Consider the following 17,151-nt stretch of genomic DNA (forward strand, 5'->3'; position numbering starts at 1 on the left):
TCAAAGGGATTTTAATGTAGGTTTTTAATATGACACTGTAAAAAACAAATGTCTCTGCTAATCTTTCACGTATAAAAGTCTACAACAGTCAGTGCATAAATAACACAATTTGCATTGAAAAAAAAAAAGAAAATAAAACCGAGGCGCATAGAGGGTTTAAAACGTTGCAAATTCCTGAATGTTCGGAATGTTCGGAAAAGCCGGGTTCTGGGGAAAATCGTTTGTACCGAGACGGAATGGACTCTGAGGCAAGCTCGTGGTTGGTGGGCCTGCCCCGGGGTTTAGTACCGCGGTCCCCGCCGCCCGTGTGACACCAGCGTCGAGGAGTTCTTGTGTCGTGGTGTTCTTGTGTCACCTCGTGGTTCGACGTTGCGAGCGGCGTTTCCCGCAACGCAGTAATAGAAATAGCGACGCTCTCTGTGTTCGTTCGCTTTTGCATTCCATCTCCCCCTTCCGTCTTTTGCAGAATTGGTTGAAACTTTCTCGTGAGACTCGACACAGAAACAATACCAACAACTTTACTTTCCAGAAGCGGCCCAGATTGCACAACGAGCAGAATAATGGGGACGAGGACACTAGGGGACTGGGGACGGGGACAGTGGCCTAGTGGAAGTGGTGGTAGTGGCCAATTGGGTAACACACTCGCCTATGAACCAGAAGACCCAGGTTCAAGTCCCACTTACTACCATTGTGTCCCTGAGCAAGACATTTAACCCTAAGTTGCTCCAGGGGGGGACTGTCCCTGTGACTACTGATTGTAAGTCGCTCTGGATAAGGGCGTCTGGTAAATGCTGTAAATGGCACCAGTGGACGGGGACACCGGGGGACGGGAGGGGGTGTTTAAATGCCAACTTTCCGGGGAGTGAAGGGTTAACGCCCCGCTCGGAGCTCCGCACTCCCTCCGCCGGAGTAAAAAGCGGGTAAACCGGGGCGAGAGCGCGCACTACCGCGGCGAGAGGAGGACGGACGGAGGGAGCATGCTGGCCAGGACCCTGTGGCGGCGCGGCGGCCGGCTGGCGTGGTGGGGAGAGGCGGGGGCCCGGCGGCTGTGCGCCTCCTCGCCGAGCACCGCGCTGGCCGAGAACAACAAGCACAAAACCATGGAGGATCTGGACGGACCCGGTTTGCTGACTTCGCTCTACTGGCTGTTTGTTAAAGGCTATTTTCCCATCATGCATCAGATGCAAGTAAGTTATGCTTTTTTTTTTTTACAAGCATCGTGCGTTTTTGTTTTAACAAAATACACGTTTACTTCTTATTGTCAATGGCGACCATCGAAAAGTGAAAGTGAAGTGATCGTCATTGTGATAAACCGCAGCACAGCACACGGTGACACAACGGAACGTGTCCTCTGCTTTTAACCATCACCCTTGGTGCGCAGTGGGCAGCCATGACAGGCGCCCGGGGAGCAGCGTGTGGGACCTCAGTGGCACCTTGGCGGATCGGGATTCGAACCGGCGACCTTCTGATTACGGGGGCGCATCCTTACCCGCTAGGCCACCAGTGCCCTCGATGTGCATCGTTTATTGGTTTTCGCTGCAGGCACGGCATAGTTTGCAGACCGTAGATATGAATTCCGTCAAAAAAACACAAGCTTCAACCTGTTCCCTCACGAGTGCAGAACGTGTTGCAACGTCATGCGCACTTGGTGGAGCAGCTTGTATTTCTAATTCTTTTTTTTTTTGTATTAAAGTAAGGCAGCTTTATCCTTGAACTTTCTGCACTAGATAGAACACAGCAAAATCTACGGCCCCCTCTGGAAGTCCAAGTTCGGCCCCATGGTGATTGTGAACGTTGCCGGCGCTGAGCTGATCGAGCAGGTGCTGAGGCAGGAAGGCCGACACCCCATCCGCACGGACATGCCGCACTGGAGGACGTACCGGGAGCTCCGCAGTCACGCCTTCGGACCCTCACGGAGTGAGTAGGGCTCTCGTCTGACCGCAGCCGCGATCTCGTGGCCGGTGCGGTCTGTCTGCAGCGGTCCGAGATGCCCAAGCACAAACGTGGCCTTCATCATTCCTTCATCAGCTGCTGATGAAGGAATAAAAAGATACTGAGCGACTTGGCATAGTACTCAAAGTAATTTAATGATTTAATTAATTTAAATGAAAAAAAAAAAATCTAAATTTTCTACTTTTATTTTTGATTTTTTTTTAAAGACTCATGAATCATTAAGCGAATTTGCAAAGTTGCACAAATAAAGTGCTTTCTCTGTGAATCCATTTCAGCAGTTCTGTCCGATATCAGGAACCATCCGTCTCACGCCTTGTTATGTTGCTGACGTTCCAGGATGGGTAAAGAATGGCAAAGAATCCGGAGCATTCTGAACCCGAGAATGCTGAAACCCAAGCACGTGTCCACGTACACCAACGCGATCAATGACGTGACCACAGACTTTGTCAAGAAGGTGGACTGGCTCAGGAAGACGTCGGGAAACGGTGTCATGGTGAATGACCTGGCGGGAGAGCTCTACAAGTTTGCGTTTGAAGGTGAGTGACATTGTGTGATATGACTGAGGACTAGACGTCCTGTCTTTGTCTTCATCAGTTTTAAAACTTGCCCCTGAGCTGCTCTTGTCATTGTTACATGGCGTTCTCTGTGGACACATTGTTAGGTTATGAAAACACAGCGATGTTCTAATTTATGCATAGCTATAGTAACTAAATTCTGTTTCAGCTAGTGCGCGGCTGCCAGAGCACAATCACAAGTGATTGTCACATGTGAAACACAGCAGCACAGCACACAGTGCACACAGTGAACTTTGTCCTCTGCATTTAACCCATCACCCTGAGTAAGCAGTGGGCAGCCATGATAGGCGGCAGGGGAGCAGTGTGTGGACACACACACACACACACACACACACACACACTTACAGACAAAACAGAGTTACCATTTAAAATTTGGCATGTTTCACCTTTAAAATTTTACAACCAGTTTGTCCCAGTAGCTTTGAGTAATGTTTCTTATATTTCATAATGATTATTTTTGATTATTGTGAATACTATTACTTTATTTGGTTTAGTGAATAAAATTGACACAGCCAATGGAGTCTGGCTTTCGAGGTGTGTCAGAAATTGGAGTTTGCACATGACCTTGGACAACTGATTAGATTCTGTGTGATGGGATGCCGTGGCTCAGTTCTCAGGCTCTGGTCAGGCTGGAGTTAATAGTTGAAGGACAGCAATTAAGCAATAAACCTCCAGCTTAATCTTTCAGTTTCAGATGTCCTCTAAAGTTTACAAATAGCAACCCAGTGTTAAATGGACATTTTGTTATCCTTTTTATGTTTAACATCTGCAATTTAATGTTTAATTTGCCGATTTGTGATTCCACTGGCTTTTTTTACATTCTTGATTCAGTTTTTTTCTTGAATCCAAATTATCCAAACATCCAGAAGTTGGTCTGCTAATGGTCAGTTTTTGTTATTCTTGTGCAGAGAAGCAACCGTGAAAGACTCACTCAATGATTATTATTAAAATGAATAGCATTTGCAGTACTGTAAAATGTGTAGGTGTGGTGATGTTTCCTATCCCGTTTCTCCGCAGGGATCTCCTCTGTGCTGTTTGAGACCCGCCTTGGCTGTATGAATGAGGTGATGCCTGAGGAGACGCAGAAGTTCATATTTTCCGTGGGAGAAATGTTTCGCCTGTCCAACCTCGTAGTTCTCTTCCCTAAGTCCCTGTGGCCCTACTTGCCCGCCTGGAAGCACTTTGTGGCTGTGTGGGATCATCTGTTTAAAGTGGGTAAGTTACTGAGAAGCAAGACATACTGGGCAAAGTAATGTATAAACTTTGGGTGCATTATGTGCATTGTTAGGGTATTATATTGTCTCTTAATTGGTTTCTCTCTCTCTTTATTGCCCAAGTCTGGTGTGACGTTTCTGTAGAACGTAAGACAGCAGTCGCCAATCCTCTGTGACCTAATGAGCCTTATAGTCACGTATGAGTCCAGAGCTCGCAAAGTCTTTTTGCTGTGCACAAATTTTCCTCAACCTTCTCCGTGGAGACGGTGTCCACGATGAAATGTCATGATGATATCACATAGCTGGGTTCCAGAAGCCCTTATTTACCACAACATTGGGTGGACACGGATGGATTGTGTTTTTCTTTTTGCACACTCTGAACTGGAAGGTAGCTTTGTTAGACTACGTTTGTTCAGGATTGGTATGGATTAGCTTTGCCGTCCGCAGCTAACAATATCTCAGGATGGTGGCGGCTGAGGTGAGCCCTCATCTTCGTTGTGGTCACGTTCCTAGGTAGTACTGCACGATTAATCTAATCACAATCGTAATCGCGATGTCAGTCTGTGTGATTACATGAACGCAAAAAGATGCGATTTAAATGATTAGTACATGGATTGGATCGGCAACACATTCTCTCATTCTCTCAAAGTTTGCGAGCTGACTGAAGTCTCATTTCAGTCAGATGTGACGTGTTTGGTCACATGACTTTCGATTCAGTTCAATGGAGACTTCAGATTCATGACTGGGTAAACGTCACATGACGAGCTGCATCGTACGTCAACATGCCGCCATATTGCGATAGGCTCTGCTGGGTCGTGACGCATATACATGTCTATGGAGAGAAGTGCATAAAAATGCCTCACTCTTGTGCTGCTTGGGGCTGTACAAACCGCTGTACGCTCCAAACCAGATAGGTAAGGCAGGACAATTGTTTTGAACATATTTGGCCATTATAAAATCCCGTTTTATAAGTCTTAACCTTAGCTAAACTAGGCTAAGATAGCGAAGCTATGCATTCCTGTGTTCAAGTCAACCTCCAAACAACGTTTTGGCTAAACGTAGGCATTAACTATTTAGACTGTTCTTAACTGTTTAGTTAACTTTTCTCAAACTTTGAAGGTTTCCTAAAGAAATTCACTTCAGTTTACAAATCTTAACCTTAGCTAAGCTAGCAAAGCTATGCATCACTGTGTTCAAGTCAGCCTCCAAACAACATTTTGGTTAACGAAAGTACTATAATATGGGATTTTATAATGGCCAAATATAATCAAAAACAGTGTTTAGCCTTACCGGGGTTCGTTGTTCATTGTGATTATTTAATTTTGTAGAATATTGTATTTTGAAAGCACTGGGCATTTCAAGTTGTTATAAGAAGTTTGTATGTTTCACTTTGAAATTAAACATTTCAGTATTAGTAATTTGTATGCAACTTTTCATATACATACAAGCAAGTGTCCTTTATCATATCGCAATATTGATCTCAATAATTGCAAAATGTCTTTTTCCCCCAAATCGTGCAGCCCTATTCCTAGGTCTAGGGGTCTAAGAAACGTGGAAGGGTGTGGAGAGGAAGACGTCCACTGTTTTCACACCCAACCAAACAAAGCATACAAACAGTGGATTTATTTACAGGGTGCTAACAGGTACAATAAACAGCACACTGGACAACTAACCAACATCAAACAGCTTTAAGGAAGGGATGGTCCAAGCGGGGATAACTCAAAACATGCACAAGTTAACAAAAAAGGGCACATTAAAGCCTAACAGGCTAACACACGCTAACAACAAAGGGTATATCACTCATAGCAACAAGACACACAAATGAGATCCCCAAATGAGCTCCTTGCAGATCTCCATGGACCCTGGGGACCTCCCGAAAGAGTAAGGGTCTAGCAGACCCTGGGGACCTCACTAACACCATCTGAAGTCTCTTTTTATAGGTGGAGGTGACCAATAGGCAGATGGTAGGTGGAGCTGGTAGGCTTCAACCTAAAAGAGACAGGACACAAAAACACATCCAGCCACACAGAACACGTGGGAGCATACGTCCAGGGACCTAACAGTTGTATTCTCTTTTGCCCCATGTTTGTCAAAGAATCAAGAACAGCCTGCACCCAGACATTTGATCTAACTGAACAAAGCACCGTCCCCACACACTGCTCCCCGGACGCCTGTCATGGCTGCTCACCAAGGGTGATGGTTAAAAGCAGAGGACAAATTTCACTGTGTGCACTGTGTGCTGTGCTGCTGTGTATCACGTGTGACAATCACTTCACTTTCACCCCTTTTGTGTGAGGTTTTGTATTGTATCACAAAGACAATTATTTCACTTTCACTCAAAATGACCACAGTCTCAGTTTGATGAACATACTGGGTAAAATAATATGTGTAGGGTATTAGTGTATTATTTTGTCTCTTAATTGGTTTCTCTCTCTCCTTGCCCAACAGCGAATGATCTGGTGCACAAGAAGATGAAAGAGATTCAGGAGAATGTAAAAGAAGGGAAGGTGGTGGAGGGCGAGTACCTCACACACTTACTGGTCAGCGAGCACATGTCTGTCACAGAGGTGCTGGGGAGCGTCACCGAGCTCCTGCTGGCTGGAGTGGATACGGTGAGGTTCTGCATGAACGGTGCAGGGTGTGCCCCTGCTCAGGGCAACGTGGACAGCAATCCAGCAGCACGTGCAGACACTAAGAACGCACATACAAATCACATAGTTGGATATTTCGGCTTCAGAATCAACGTCACATTAATTTCCAGGAACATGGGTACTTCACACACAGGGGTGCTTCTAACAGCACAACATGAGTGCCATATTCTGGCCATAGGGTTTGTGTTCACAGTTAAAATTAATCTGTCAGTTTAGACATGATGTCATATTGGGACTGTATAACGTGGAGAGCTGTATCGCACACAACTGTACGTCTCAACAGCATTTCAAACAGAATATGCAACTGGTATCTAAATGAGTGAATTATGTGCTATATGAAGGTCAACAGAGAGGTACGGTCAGGACCAGACCAGAATCTTTTTCATTATTTTGAATATGCAACATATTTGAATAGAAAATGCCACTATGTCTTCTTCAAAACGATCTATAAAATGTGAGTCAAATGTCATGTAAACTAGTTCATTGTGCTCATATTCTTCAGCGTTTGTCATCTTGTTGCTCTCCAGACGTCCAACACCATATCCTGGTCCCTGTATCACCTGGCACGAGAGCCAGAGATTCAGGAGAAGCTGTACCAGGAGGTCATTGGCGTCTGCCCTGGGGACAAGATTCCCACCAGCGACGACATCTCTAATATGCCCTGGCTTAAGGCCGTGGTGAGAGAAACGTTGCGGTAGGTGCAAACATTGTCCACAGGGAGGGATGTCTACACATAATGCATAAAACCCTTCAACGTTAGACTAGATGGGTTTTTTTTTTGTTGACCTTTTGAAGCTCATTGTAACAGTGGTGCCACGTAGTCAAACCAGGGCGGCCACCGCTGAGTACGTAAAGCAGGCACTTGCCTAGGGCACCAGTCCGAAACTGGAACCAGAAAGCCACTGATGGTGTTCCTACACTTCGATCATTCATCTGAAGCAAACCTCTCATATATGTATTTTAAATGGAGAGAGACTAAGATGAAGAGCACTCACCGACAGGCTTTTAACCGCTGAACGGCCCTTTGAAACGGCCCTTATCTAATAGAGGTGCGACTCACCAGAGACCCAACGACACGATATTATTGTGATTTTTAAATGTTCTGTGATATTCCTTCGCACTGTTCCATCTCGTGCTGACATCAGTCTGGAGTTTGTGAGTCGGGAGCTGTAAGATTCTCGTTCTATTCTCGTTCTATATCTCGTTCTCTTCTATTAAAAAAAGCCATGTATGCGCCACACTCTAGCCATGAGCCTGCCCACTGCTGGGTATGCATGTAAGCAAAGCACCTCACGTGCAGGTATCTGCAGGAGATCGACAGTGTTCCCTCTGGTGTACGTTCATGTAATGCTCGAGTCTGAAGACCGTAAGACAGCAGTCGCCAATCCCCTAATGATCCTAATAGTGACATATGAGTCCATTCTTTCTGCTGTACACAAACTTTCCTCAAACCACTCCGTAGAGACGGTGTCTGCGATGAAATGTCACGATGATATCACACAGCTGGGTTCTCTTGTCCCATCCTTGTCAAAGAATCAAGAACAGCCTTCACCCAGACATTTGATTTAATCATAGACGACGCTTTCCTAGTTTCTTTATCTGCCTTCATCTTGTTTTTCCAAGTTCACAATAACAATTACTTCACTTACACTCAATATGACCACCATCCGAAAGTGGATTGAAAAATAATTGATTATTATAGTAAAACCTTTTAACTGTTTTTATTTATTTATTTATTTATTTGTATTTTTAAAAAATAGCAATATCAAGTGTCCCTGAATCATACAATAGCTTCACATAAAATATTAAGTATTATGCTGAATCAATTCCCACCCCACCTCTATTATCAAACACACAACTAAATAAAATAAATTAACAAACTGTACTCTAATCAAAATTTCTGAACTAACCTATTTTACATATTTTCATTAGCACAACAAAGCTAAATTAGAATGAATTAAAAACTCCAAACCATCCTTGCCTGTTACCAGTGTTGTAAAATATAAATCTACAGTTCTGAAATAATCACTGTCATCTGTCACAACGCGTGTAGTCCTTATCTCACTTATCTCTGACCTGGAGTTTGTGTTGATGTGAGATCACCCGGTTCCAGCGAACTGCTTGTCTGCTTATTTATATCATATCTGCTGTGTTTAAAATGATGATTATTATATATTCTAAAAATTGTAAAGTACAACACTGAGTTAAAAAAAAAGTATTGAATTCTTCTGTGACGTGTATAATGAGAATTTACACCAGCAACAGATACTAACATTTACACGTGAATACATTTGAGGGCAATGGCTGAATAGTCTGTATGTGTGTTTCAGACTGTATCCAGTGGTCCCAGGCAATGCCCGAATTACTGCTGAAAACGAGGTTGTCGTTGGTGGGCATCTGTTCCCTAAGAAGGTGAGCAGTGCTGCGCAGTGTCAGCGACACTTTGGTCCATCAGCAGGCTGCGAGGTCACCTTCTGAGAGGTGCAACTTCGGTACCTTTCTTCCCCCAGACGCTGTTTCACCTGTGCCACTACGCCGTCTCCTATGATGAGAAGATCTTCCCAGAAGCCCACTCGTTTCAACCCCAGCGCTGGCTCAGAGGGGAGAAGCAACTCAACCAGCACCCATTTGGCTCTGTGCCCTTTGGCTTCGGAGTCCGAGCCTGTTTGGGCCGCAGGGTCGCTGAGCTGGAGATGTACCTCCTCCTGTCCCGGGTCAGTAAAGTTCAACCAGTGCACTTTGTTTAGCAGCACTGGCCCTTAAAACATCACAGTGGGTTTTATGGCTCTACTACGTCGTGACATTACATTTCTAAATGTGAAAACAATGTTTGAAAAAGCAAGATGTTCCTTTAACCAGGAAAATAGCGGTATTCGTTTACAATTTAACCTTTGTAGATTTGGACTAAAATGACCCAGAACAGGGTGTATGCATCTCGGGTTTATGAAGAGACAGGACCACGTCCAGAGCAATTAACGCAATCAATTGCAGACCTTCACCTTTGCCCTGTTCCCATCGCTGTTTAGAAATGTGATAAAACTCTGTGTTGACAGCAGGAAGTCAATGAATAACTGACCTGATTGAATATAAACCTGGATATTGATCATTGTTCAGCGGTGGCGTTCCTATACTATTTTAAAAAAGCCCGTGGAGCAAGACGAGATGAAGTAAACACTTTGTGATTCTTTGCCACTGTGTTTGCAGCTAATGAAGCATTATGAGGTACGGCCGGATCCTTCTGGAAAAACCGTTAAGGCTCTCACAAGAACACTGCTGGTTCCAGGCACGCACATCAACCTTCAGTTCTTAGACAGGAAGAAACACTGAGTTCACACAAGAGCCTCGCTGAGAACCACACAGAAAGAATTTAGCTATAATTTTACCTTCAGACAAAATGAGAATCTTAACTGGATGTATAAGTATAATAGTACTGAAATCCTTTTAAAACTTTTTTTTTTTTTTTTGTAAATATCTATGTTAGTAATTGTTTGTCTTTGTGTTCCAAATCTTGACTCTTTTTAATGGTTTGTTTCCTACTGGAATTCAGTATGTTTTAGACATATGGCACTGCTTTTAGTTTTATACTGAAATACTTCTACACTGTGCTCACAACAATGCAGCTTTACCTTAACCCAGTGGTTAATGAAGGCTTGGGAAGATCTGAGACAGAATGGAAGTGGCAGTGGTGTCCTAGCAAATAAGGAAGCGGACTAAATATCGGAAGGTTGCAGGTTTGAATCTCAAACCACGGTGGTGCCACTGCTCCCCGTGCGCCTTTCATGGTTGTTCACTGCTCACCAAGGGTGATGGTTAAAAGCACATTTCAATGTGCGCACCATGTGCTGTGCTGCAGTGTATCACAATGACAATCACTTCACTTTAACAAGGAAAGTTAATTCCAGAGGAGCTGACTGCATATAAATAAAAAAAAAAATGCATTTTTGTACAGACAAATTCTCTTTTCCCAAGTAATATACACCATTAACCCATGTTTATTGCTAAATATAAAAATATATCTTTTTATGAAAATGTGTGCCTTGTTTTATGTATTTACAGTGTCAGTGTTCGGCTAAAAGAAGTACACTGAACCAAAGAGCCTGCGCTTTCTGTATAACCCCATGCCCCCATAATAGTAAGGCTGGTTCACAGTAAAGCATGCCCTCTAGTGTATCATTGTCAATTTACAAAACTTTACCCTTTAAAATGTATTTATGGCTTTTGGGAAAATGGAAAGTAACTTGATTGTAACTTAAGTCGAGTGATTGCTGATTGATTGCTCATGCTTAATTTGAGGGATTTAAGCACGCTGAATAATATTACTGTGAAAATTACTGGAAATTTTTTAGCTTTTACTGAATTTATTGGCATTGAAAAATATCTGTCAAATTAATTTACAGGAAAATTGAGGCAAATATTCATAAACATTGTTTCAATTAAAAAAACATGTTTTCTTCCAACTCTTTTTTAGAATTATATTACGAACAATCTAACATGTAACTGGTTAGGCTTTAACTGCGTTAAGGAAAGGGCTGTTCGAATCCCGATCCGTCAAGGTGCCACTGAGCAAACACCGTCCCCACACACTGCTCCCCAGGCGCCTGTCATAGCTGCCCACTGTTCACCAAGGGTTTAGAGCAGAGGACACATTTCGTTGTGTCACCGTGTGCTGTAATCGCTTTATTTACACTTTCACTTTCAGTGAAAGAGAACAGTCTGGAAGAGGAAAGGTTGAGCTGCTGCCAGGTGTCCATTTGGGAACCGTTCTGGTTCGTACTGCAGTTTGCTCCACTTCTTTTGTTTTAAACTCTTCCTGTTCTCTTTGTTTGGGCAATTCAACAAACAGCAGAAAAAAAAACATACTCACACAGGAAACCACTAACTGTATGATATGGGGTGAAAAACCAAAACATTACATCCAAATAAATCTACATCTATTTATTAAGGCTCCAGTATAAAAATTGTACAGATCAGCTATAACTGGTCTGTCTAAATTCTGAGGTTGTGCATATTTAATTTTTTTGCTAATATTTCTCATTATTATGTATAACACTTGTCTTGACATCTCAATTTATACTTTATTTCTATGCCTAAATCTATGCCTAAATTTTTTTTTTCACAATCATGAGAAAACATATCATTCTGAATGCATAAAACATGTTCTTAAGTTTTTAGCTAAGCAATGTAGATGCAGAATATTTCAATTTATGACATTTTCAATATTAGATTATCCTTTCATGTTATTGTGTGTCCTTTTTAAGTGAATCTGCAATAGTTCAGAACACAAAGATAGTTAATTTACAGTATTTTAAGAATAATTTCATGAATAATTTACTTATTGACATCATATTCAGTACACTAAATAATAGAGTACTAGGCAGTCTTGAAAATCTTAGTAAATGCCTTAGTAATTACAAGGTATATTAAGATTAATATTATTTCCTTATTAAGATTAAGTCTTAAGATTAAGTTTTTTTAATTGAAACAATGTTTATGAATATTTGCCTCAATTTTCCTGTAAATTAAATTTTGCAAGACAATCGAAATTATGAAATGCTTCAGCAAAACGTTTGTCCACAAGAGGGCAGCAAAAGAGTAGGTTACACAAATTCTGGCAAATTCAGGTAAAGCTGTCTGTATGGATATGACTTTCTACATTCATTTTGAACTCAAAGAACGAGTAATCCATAAATAAATTCTACATTTTCTTGTGATGCATTTTTCTAAGATTTTGCTTCACTTTCTGAGACAACGAGAAGAGCATCAGCATCTGGGACAGATGTCAGAACCTGGTGCTCATGCTTGCGGACATGGCTTTTACCCTTTAAACAAATCACGTGAAGGCCTTCTGCACCAGTATGTTGTGATGTAAGGTTGCGTTCAACTGCAGTGGCACAGAAGGACAGTGGATATCCGGGCCTCCGCCGATTCAGAGGGAACATGGCAGCCACAATTTCCTCCACAGCGAAAAGAAAATAAATGTTTCATATCCCTGTCAGGACGACTCAGGGTTGCTCTGCACTTATGATGTATTATTCAACGTATGAAAAAGGACAAACATTGTTAGAATATTAATCGTGACCTCCCTTACTCAAATAAATTCAGAATAATTAAAATTGGCCAAGAAGCTGGGGCTGAAGGAGCAGATTGCAGGAGCAGATTTCTATAGCCCACACAGGATACAGATGGCAGTTTTTAAAGAGCCATTGTTTATGGTTATAAGATCAGGCTGAAAAGAAACTCACGCCTTGTTGGTTGGTTCCATCCTGGAATACACTATAGCATCAGGTGTCCTCACAACAACTTTGTAAGATTATTTTATGATGCAGTCATACATGCAGGCGTGTGAACAAGATGACGCCCAAATAAGATTCATACTCTCTGCATCAGCAATTGACCTTTGACCATGACCTTTGGTGACCCTGCTGAAAACTAAATTTGTATTGTTCACTGGCAACAAGTGCTTTGGAACGGCTTGTTCAGCCATACAGAGTTATGGCAACAAACATAAAATTAAAATAAAGAATAAATAGTATTAACAAAAAGTGGACAGTAGAGGACAAAACATGCATGCACAGTAGTTGATCACACTTCCTTAGGGCACAAAGTACAGTGTTATGCACTAAAAGTAGGGATATTATGTAGGATTTACATTGTACCTTATCTGTATCTAAAAGACGTGTAATTGTTTCTGTCACCCAGATTAAGATCTTTAGTGAGTTTAAAATGGGTGGAGCCTGATGATTGACAGCTTTCACACTCACACACTTTCTCATTCTGGATGATTTAAACCTACCCCTGTTGTCACACATTGTCATTTATTTATGTTATATTTTGCACCAGTGAACAAGGCTTAGTGCCCTTAATGTTCATCATCTACAGTTTTTGGTGTTTAAATACATGTGTTATGTGTAATAAATGAATTACATTGTTGAATCATGTTGTTCATGTTGTTGTTGTTCAGCCTCCTTTAAATGAACCATTTTTATTCCGTGTGGACAGGAATCTCACCTAACCTGGCAGAGCTGACTGTCACTTTCACGGGCACTACCAGCTGATCAGAGCGTGGCTTGGATTAATGACACGGAACACCAGCATAAAGGCCCACTCCGCCCTACCTCTCATCCCCTTACCCATTTTTCAAAACTGTGCAGTGGGTGGATTTGGGCTCAAATCTTATGTGCAGATCAGTGAAACTGAATTATTGATGATAATGGTTTATCACTGCTAGTGACAGTTTCTTACGAGCTGCAACAGTGTTAGACCAACTAATTAACAGAGCAGGTTGGCCATCTTAGTACTGACCATCACCATCATGACCAACACCAGCAATGCAGTGCAAATGTGTAGACATGCAAGACCAATACAGATAAAGCTGTTTATGGGGAACCCACATCATTTTTATTATATATGAAGGGGAAAAGTCTCTGCAGAACTCTTTGATCAAAATATCAAACAAGGTTCTTGTGCATGAAACCCACTCCATATTCATCACTGGCAGCACTGACCTCTCTGGGGGGTTTATTTTGCCCAGCGTGGCAAAACATCTGCCCCATGCATCTGTCTGGCCTTTTCCATTTAACTGCAAACGAACGTCTCAGCTCAGCCATTTGCAGATTAACAGCGGGAATTATTCCCCCCCTCACAATCAAATCAGATAAGAGTTTCCTCTTCGTTTGTAGTGAAATGAAACTCTGGTGCACAATTAGGACGTAATGGCACGTTGATGTTTTCTTGCTATTTAACATGCATACATGATTGATTAGAATTAGCATTTATGTATTTCTTCATTTTTACTCAACTCTTCTACTTATATATTTTAAAAGTAAGACCTTTGTTTGCTGGGGTCTATGCCACGACAACAGACAGAGATGGATGGGACAGAGATGATGGGCCCTTTAAGACCCATTGAAATGACCTAGTTTGCTAAGCTATAGTGGATCCCACTTCTGTCCTATGTAATCATGTCAGTTTGGATATGCAATTGGGATTTACACTTCTCAGCCAGAGTAAAATCTGAATTTGGGATGTCTGTAGTGTTTTTGATTTACCTAAATATAATTTACTGCTCCCAGCAATACAGTTAAAGGCAGCTAAAATCATTTATTGGTATAATCCGAGCATATAGTATATGTTATTTCTAGAAATGACAGTGGAGTGCATTTGTGTACATGTTTTCTGACATGCTCTGAGCTCACAGCTGCTGATCATGCAACCTCTAGCCTGTCCTCAAGAAAGAGAATCCTTCCCAGATGATGCTGGGGCAAGGGTGATATTGTACAAGGCTCACATTCTGATGCATGCACAGGACAGCAGCTTCTACCTGAGGGTCTGATGGGAGCTCGGATGTTAGGATGTTCTCCAGGTTGTCGTAACTTATACCGTCATATTGTGTAATACACCATTACTGTATGTGAGTTCCGAAGTTCAGATTTCATACATTTAGGTTCATACAATCCTGAGGTCATAGACTTAACCTATTAAAGGTCCTGGGACACTGTTTGATGTTTTTCCTGGAGAAAAAGTCGTTCACCTCGACTGCAAACTCTGTGATATTGTACATATACCTACTCTCTGGTCAATCTGGCCTAAACTGAGGCCTACCAGAAATTACGAGGATTAATTTAAGAGGTCTAAAAATTTTTTTTTTATGTGATCCACTATTTCTGCAACACAGAAAAATAGACATCATAGACCTGACATCAGAACTCTTTTAACGTTTTTCGCACCTTTACTAGGATTTCTGAATGCAATGACAAAATATCTAGATTTATTGTTCTCACAAGCAGAAACTAATAGGAAAACAGGGTTTATTCCAGTCCATCCAAATAAAATAAGAAACAAAACGAATGCATCACACAGACACACTGCTCTACACTGTCCGCGTGCTGCTAGTGCTTCACCTTTTCTACAGTAAGCCCAGACATCCGTCTCCCTATCACGCCAGCAGCTCCACGCTCTGTCATCATAAAGAGACGAAGTGCGGCAGGGAGAGATTTGAGGCAGGCTTCCCTTCTTTTTTTACATTTTTTTTTTGGCTCGGGCACCTTCCGTTGACTTTTCTGATGTGCTTTCTTGTTAAGGTAGGAAGCGCTGGCTCAGGCTTCACTGCTTTGACTCTATACATCATTCTGCTCCAGTCGTTCGGCAAGGTTGCTGGAGTACTTCATTTCCTGATGGCGTCTGTTCTAGGTCTGATCTGGAGTGAGGAACTGGCTGTGGTTTGTGTTTGGAGCCCGATATGAGATTCGGGATTGTACCAGCTTTGGTAAAAAAAAATCCTTGGAAATTACATCTGAAGCACTGGCATATTCAAATTCATTCCTGTTCCTAATAGTTTTGTTGAAGCTGTTGATTGAGGAACCCCTGCCAGAACATTGAAATAGTGAAAGTGAAGTGATTGCCATTGTGATACACTGCAGCACAGCACTTGGTGCACACAACGAAATGTGTCCTCTGCTTTTAACCATCACCCTTAGAGAGCAGCCACGACAGGCGCCCGAGGAGCAGTGTGTGGGGAAGGTGCTCAGTGGCACCTCAGTGGCACCTTGGTGGATCGGGATTCGGACCGGCAACCTTCTGATTATGGGGGTCGCTTCCTCAACAGCTAGGACCCAATCGTGTCAGACGATTAAACTGTCTGTAGCGCAGCGATGACATTCTTTTATTATCAGTCGCTCTGGATAAGGGCGTCTGGTAAATGCTGTAAATGTAAAATATAAATGTAAGATTATCCGATATCTGAAAGAAAAGACTAAAGCGTTGCTTTGATGTGTGAAGGTTTTGCTAGATGTCCGCTGAAATGGTAGGAGGTTGAAAGGAGGTTAGTGTATCGTATCTGAGTTAGTTGTTAGGGTGGTGATGGGTAATTGTTCAATCAATCCACTTTATTTCGAAAGCACGTATTTCTAACAACAGAGGGATTCTACCTGCCTAATGATCAGCTGACCTAAGGGCACGTGAAGGAGAGTAGGACTGCATCAAATCCGATAGACACTGAGGAGGAAGGCCATTCAGACATTCAAAGGTAAATAGAAGAATTTAAAAATCAATCCTGTAGCGGATTGGGAGCCAGTGCAAAGGAGCTTAGACTGGGGTGATGTGCTCGTATTTCTTGGTGCTGGTTAAAAGTTGTGCCACTGCAGTTGGGATATCCTGGGGAGTTGCTTGGTATTGCCAAGTGTTTTCTATTGTTCCCAAGGGTGCTAAGGTCTTTGTGATTTGGTCCACCTTTTCAGAACAATAAAAACTGTACATATAGTACAGGCCAAAAGTTTGGACACACCTTCTCATTCAATGCGCTTTCTTTATTTTCATGACCATTTACGTTGGTAGATTCTCACTGAAGCCATCAAAACTATGAATGAACACATGTGGAGTTATGTACTTAACAAAAAAAGCTGAAATAACTGAAAACATGTTTTATATCCTAGTGTCTTCAAAATAGCCGCCCTTTGCTCTGATTACTGCTTTGCACTCTCTTGGCATTCTCTCGACGAGCTTCATTGGGTTCCGGTCCGGTGACTGTGGAGGCCAGGTCTCCACTTTTTGTTAAGTACATAACTCATAGTTCATTCATAGTTTTGATGCCTTCAGTGAGAATCTACCAAAGTAAATGGTCATGAAAATAAAGAATGAGAAGGTGTGTCACATTGAATGAGAAGGTGAGTCCAAACTTTTGGCCTGTACTGTATATTAGAATACAAGAGTAAGCATGAACAAACACCAACGGAGTTTGCATGTGTTATAATTCAGAGTAAA

At 42.2% G+C, this 17,151-nt stretch overlaps 1 protein-coding gene across 1 annotated transcript; it reads left to right on the forward strand.

The window, feature by feature from the left end:
• Window positions 1-869: 869 nt before the first annotated feature.
• LOC114797048 (sterol 26-hydroxylase, mitochondrial-like) lies at window positions 870-11,487 on the forward strand. Its single transcript, XM_028991659.1, has 9 exons — window positions 870-1,187; window positions 1,728-1,921; window positions 2,290-2,489; window positions 3,546-3,743; window positions 6,191-6,354; window positions 6,921-7,087; window positions 8,724-8,805; window positions 8,904-9,107; window positions 9,598-11,487. Exons 1-9 carry the CDS (start codon window positions 978-980, stop codon window positions 9,718-9,720), a joined length of 1,542 nt encoding a protein of 513 aa, XP_028847492.1. The 5' UTR covers window positions 870-977; the 3' UTR covers window positions 9,721-11,487.
• The last annotated feature ends 5,664 nt before the right edge of the window (window positions 11,488-17,151 follow it).

The sequence above is a fragment of the Denticeps clupeoides genome, chromosome 9 (genome assembly GCF_900700375.1).
Source record: "Denticeps clupeoides chromosome 9, fDenClu1.1, whole genome shotgun sequence".
NCBI lineage: Eukaryota > Metazoa > Chordata > Actinopteri > Clupeiformes > Denticipitidae > Denticeps > Denticeps clupeoides.

Coding starts and splice junctions, on each gene's coding strand:
- LOC114797048 (XM_028991659.1), top strand. CDS start 978: ATGCTGGCCAGGACCCTGTGGCGGCGCGGCGGCCGGCTGGCGTGGTGG. Junction 2,490..3,545: donor CTACAAGTTTGCGTTTGAAG/GTGAGTGACATT, acceptor GTTTCTCCGCAG/GGATCTCCTCTGTGCTGTTT. Junction 8,806..8,903: donor GGCATCTGTTCCCTAAGAAG/GTGAGCAGTGCT, acceptor TTCTTCCCCCAG/ACGCTGTTTCACCTGTGCCA.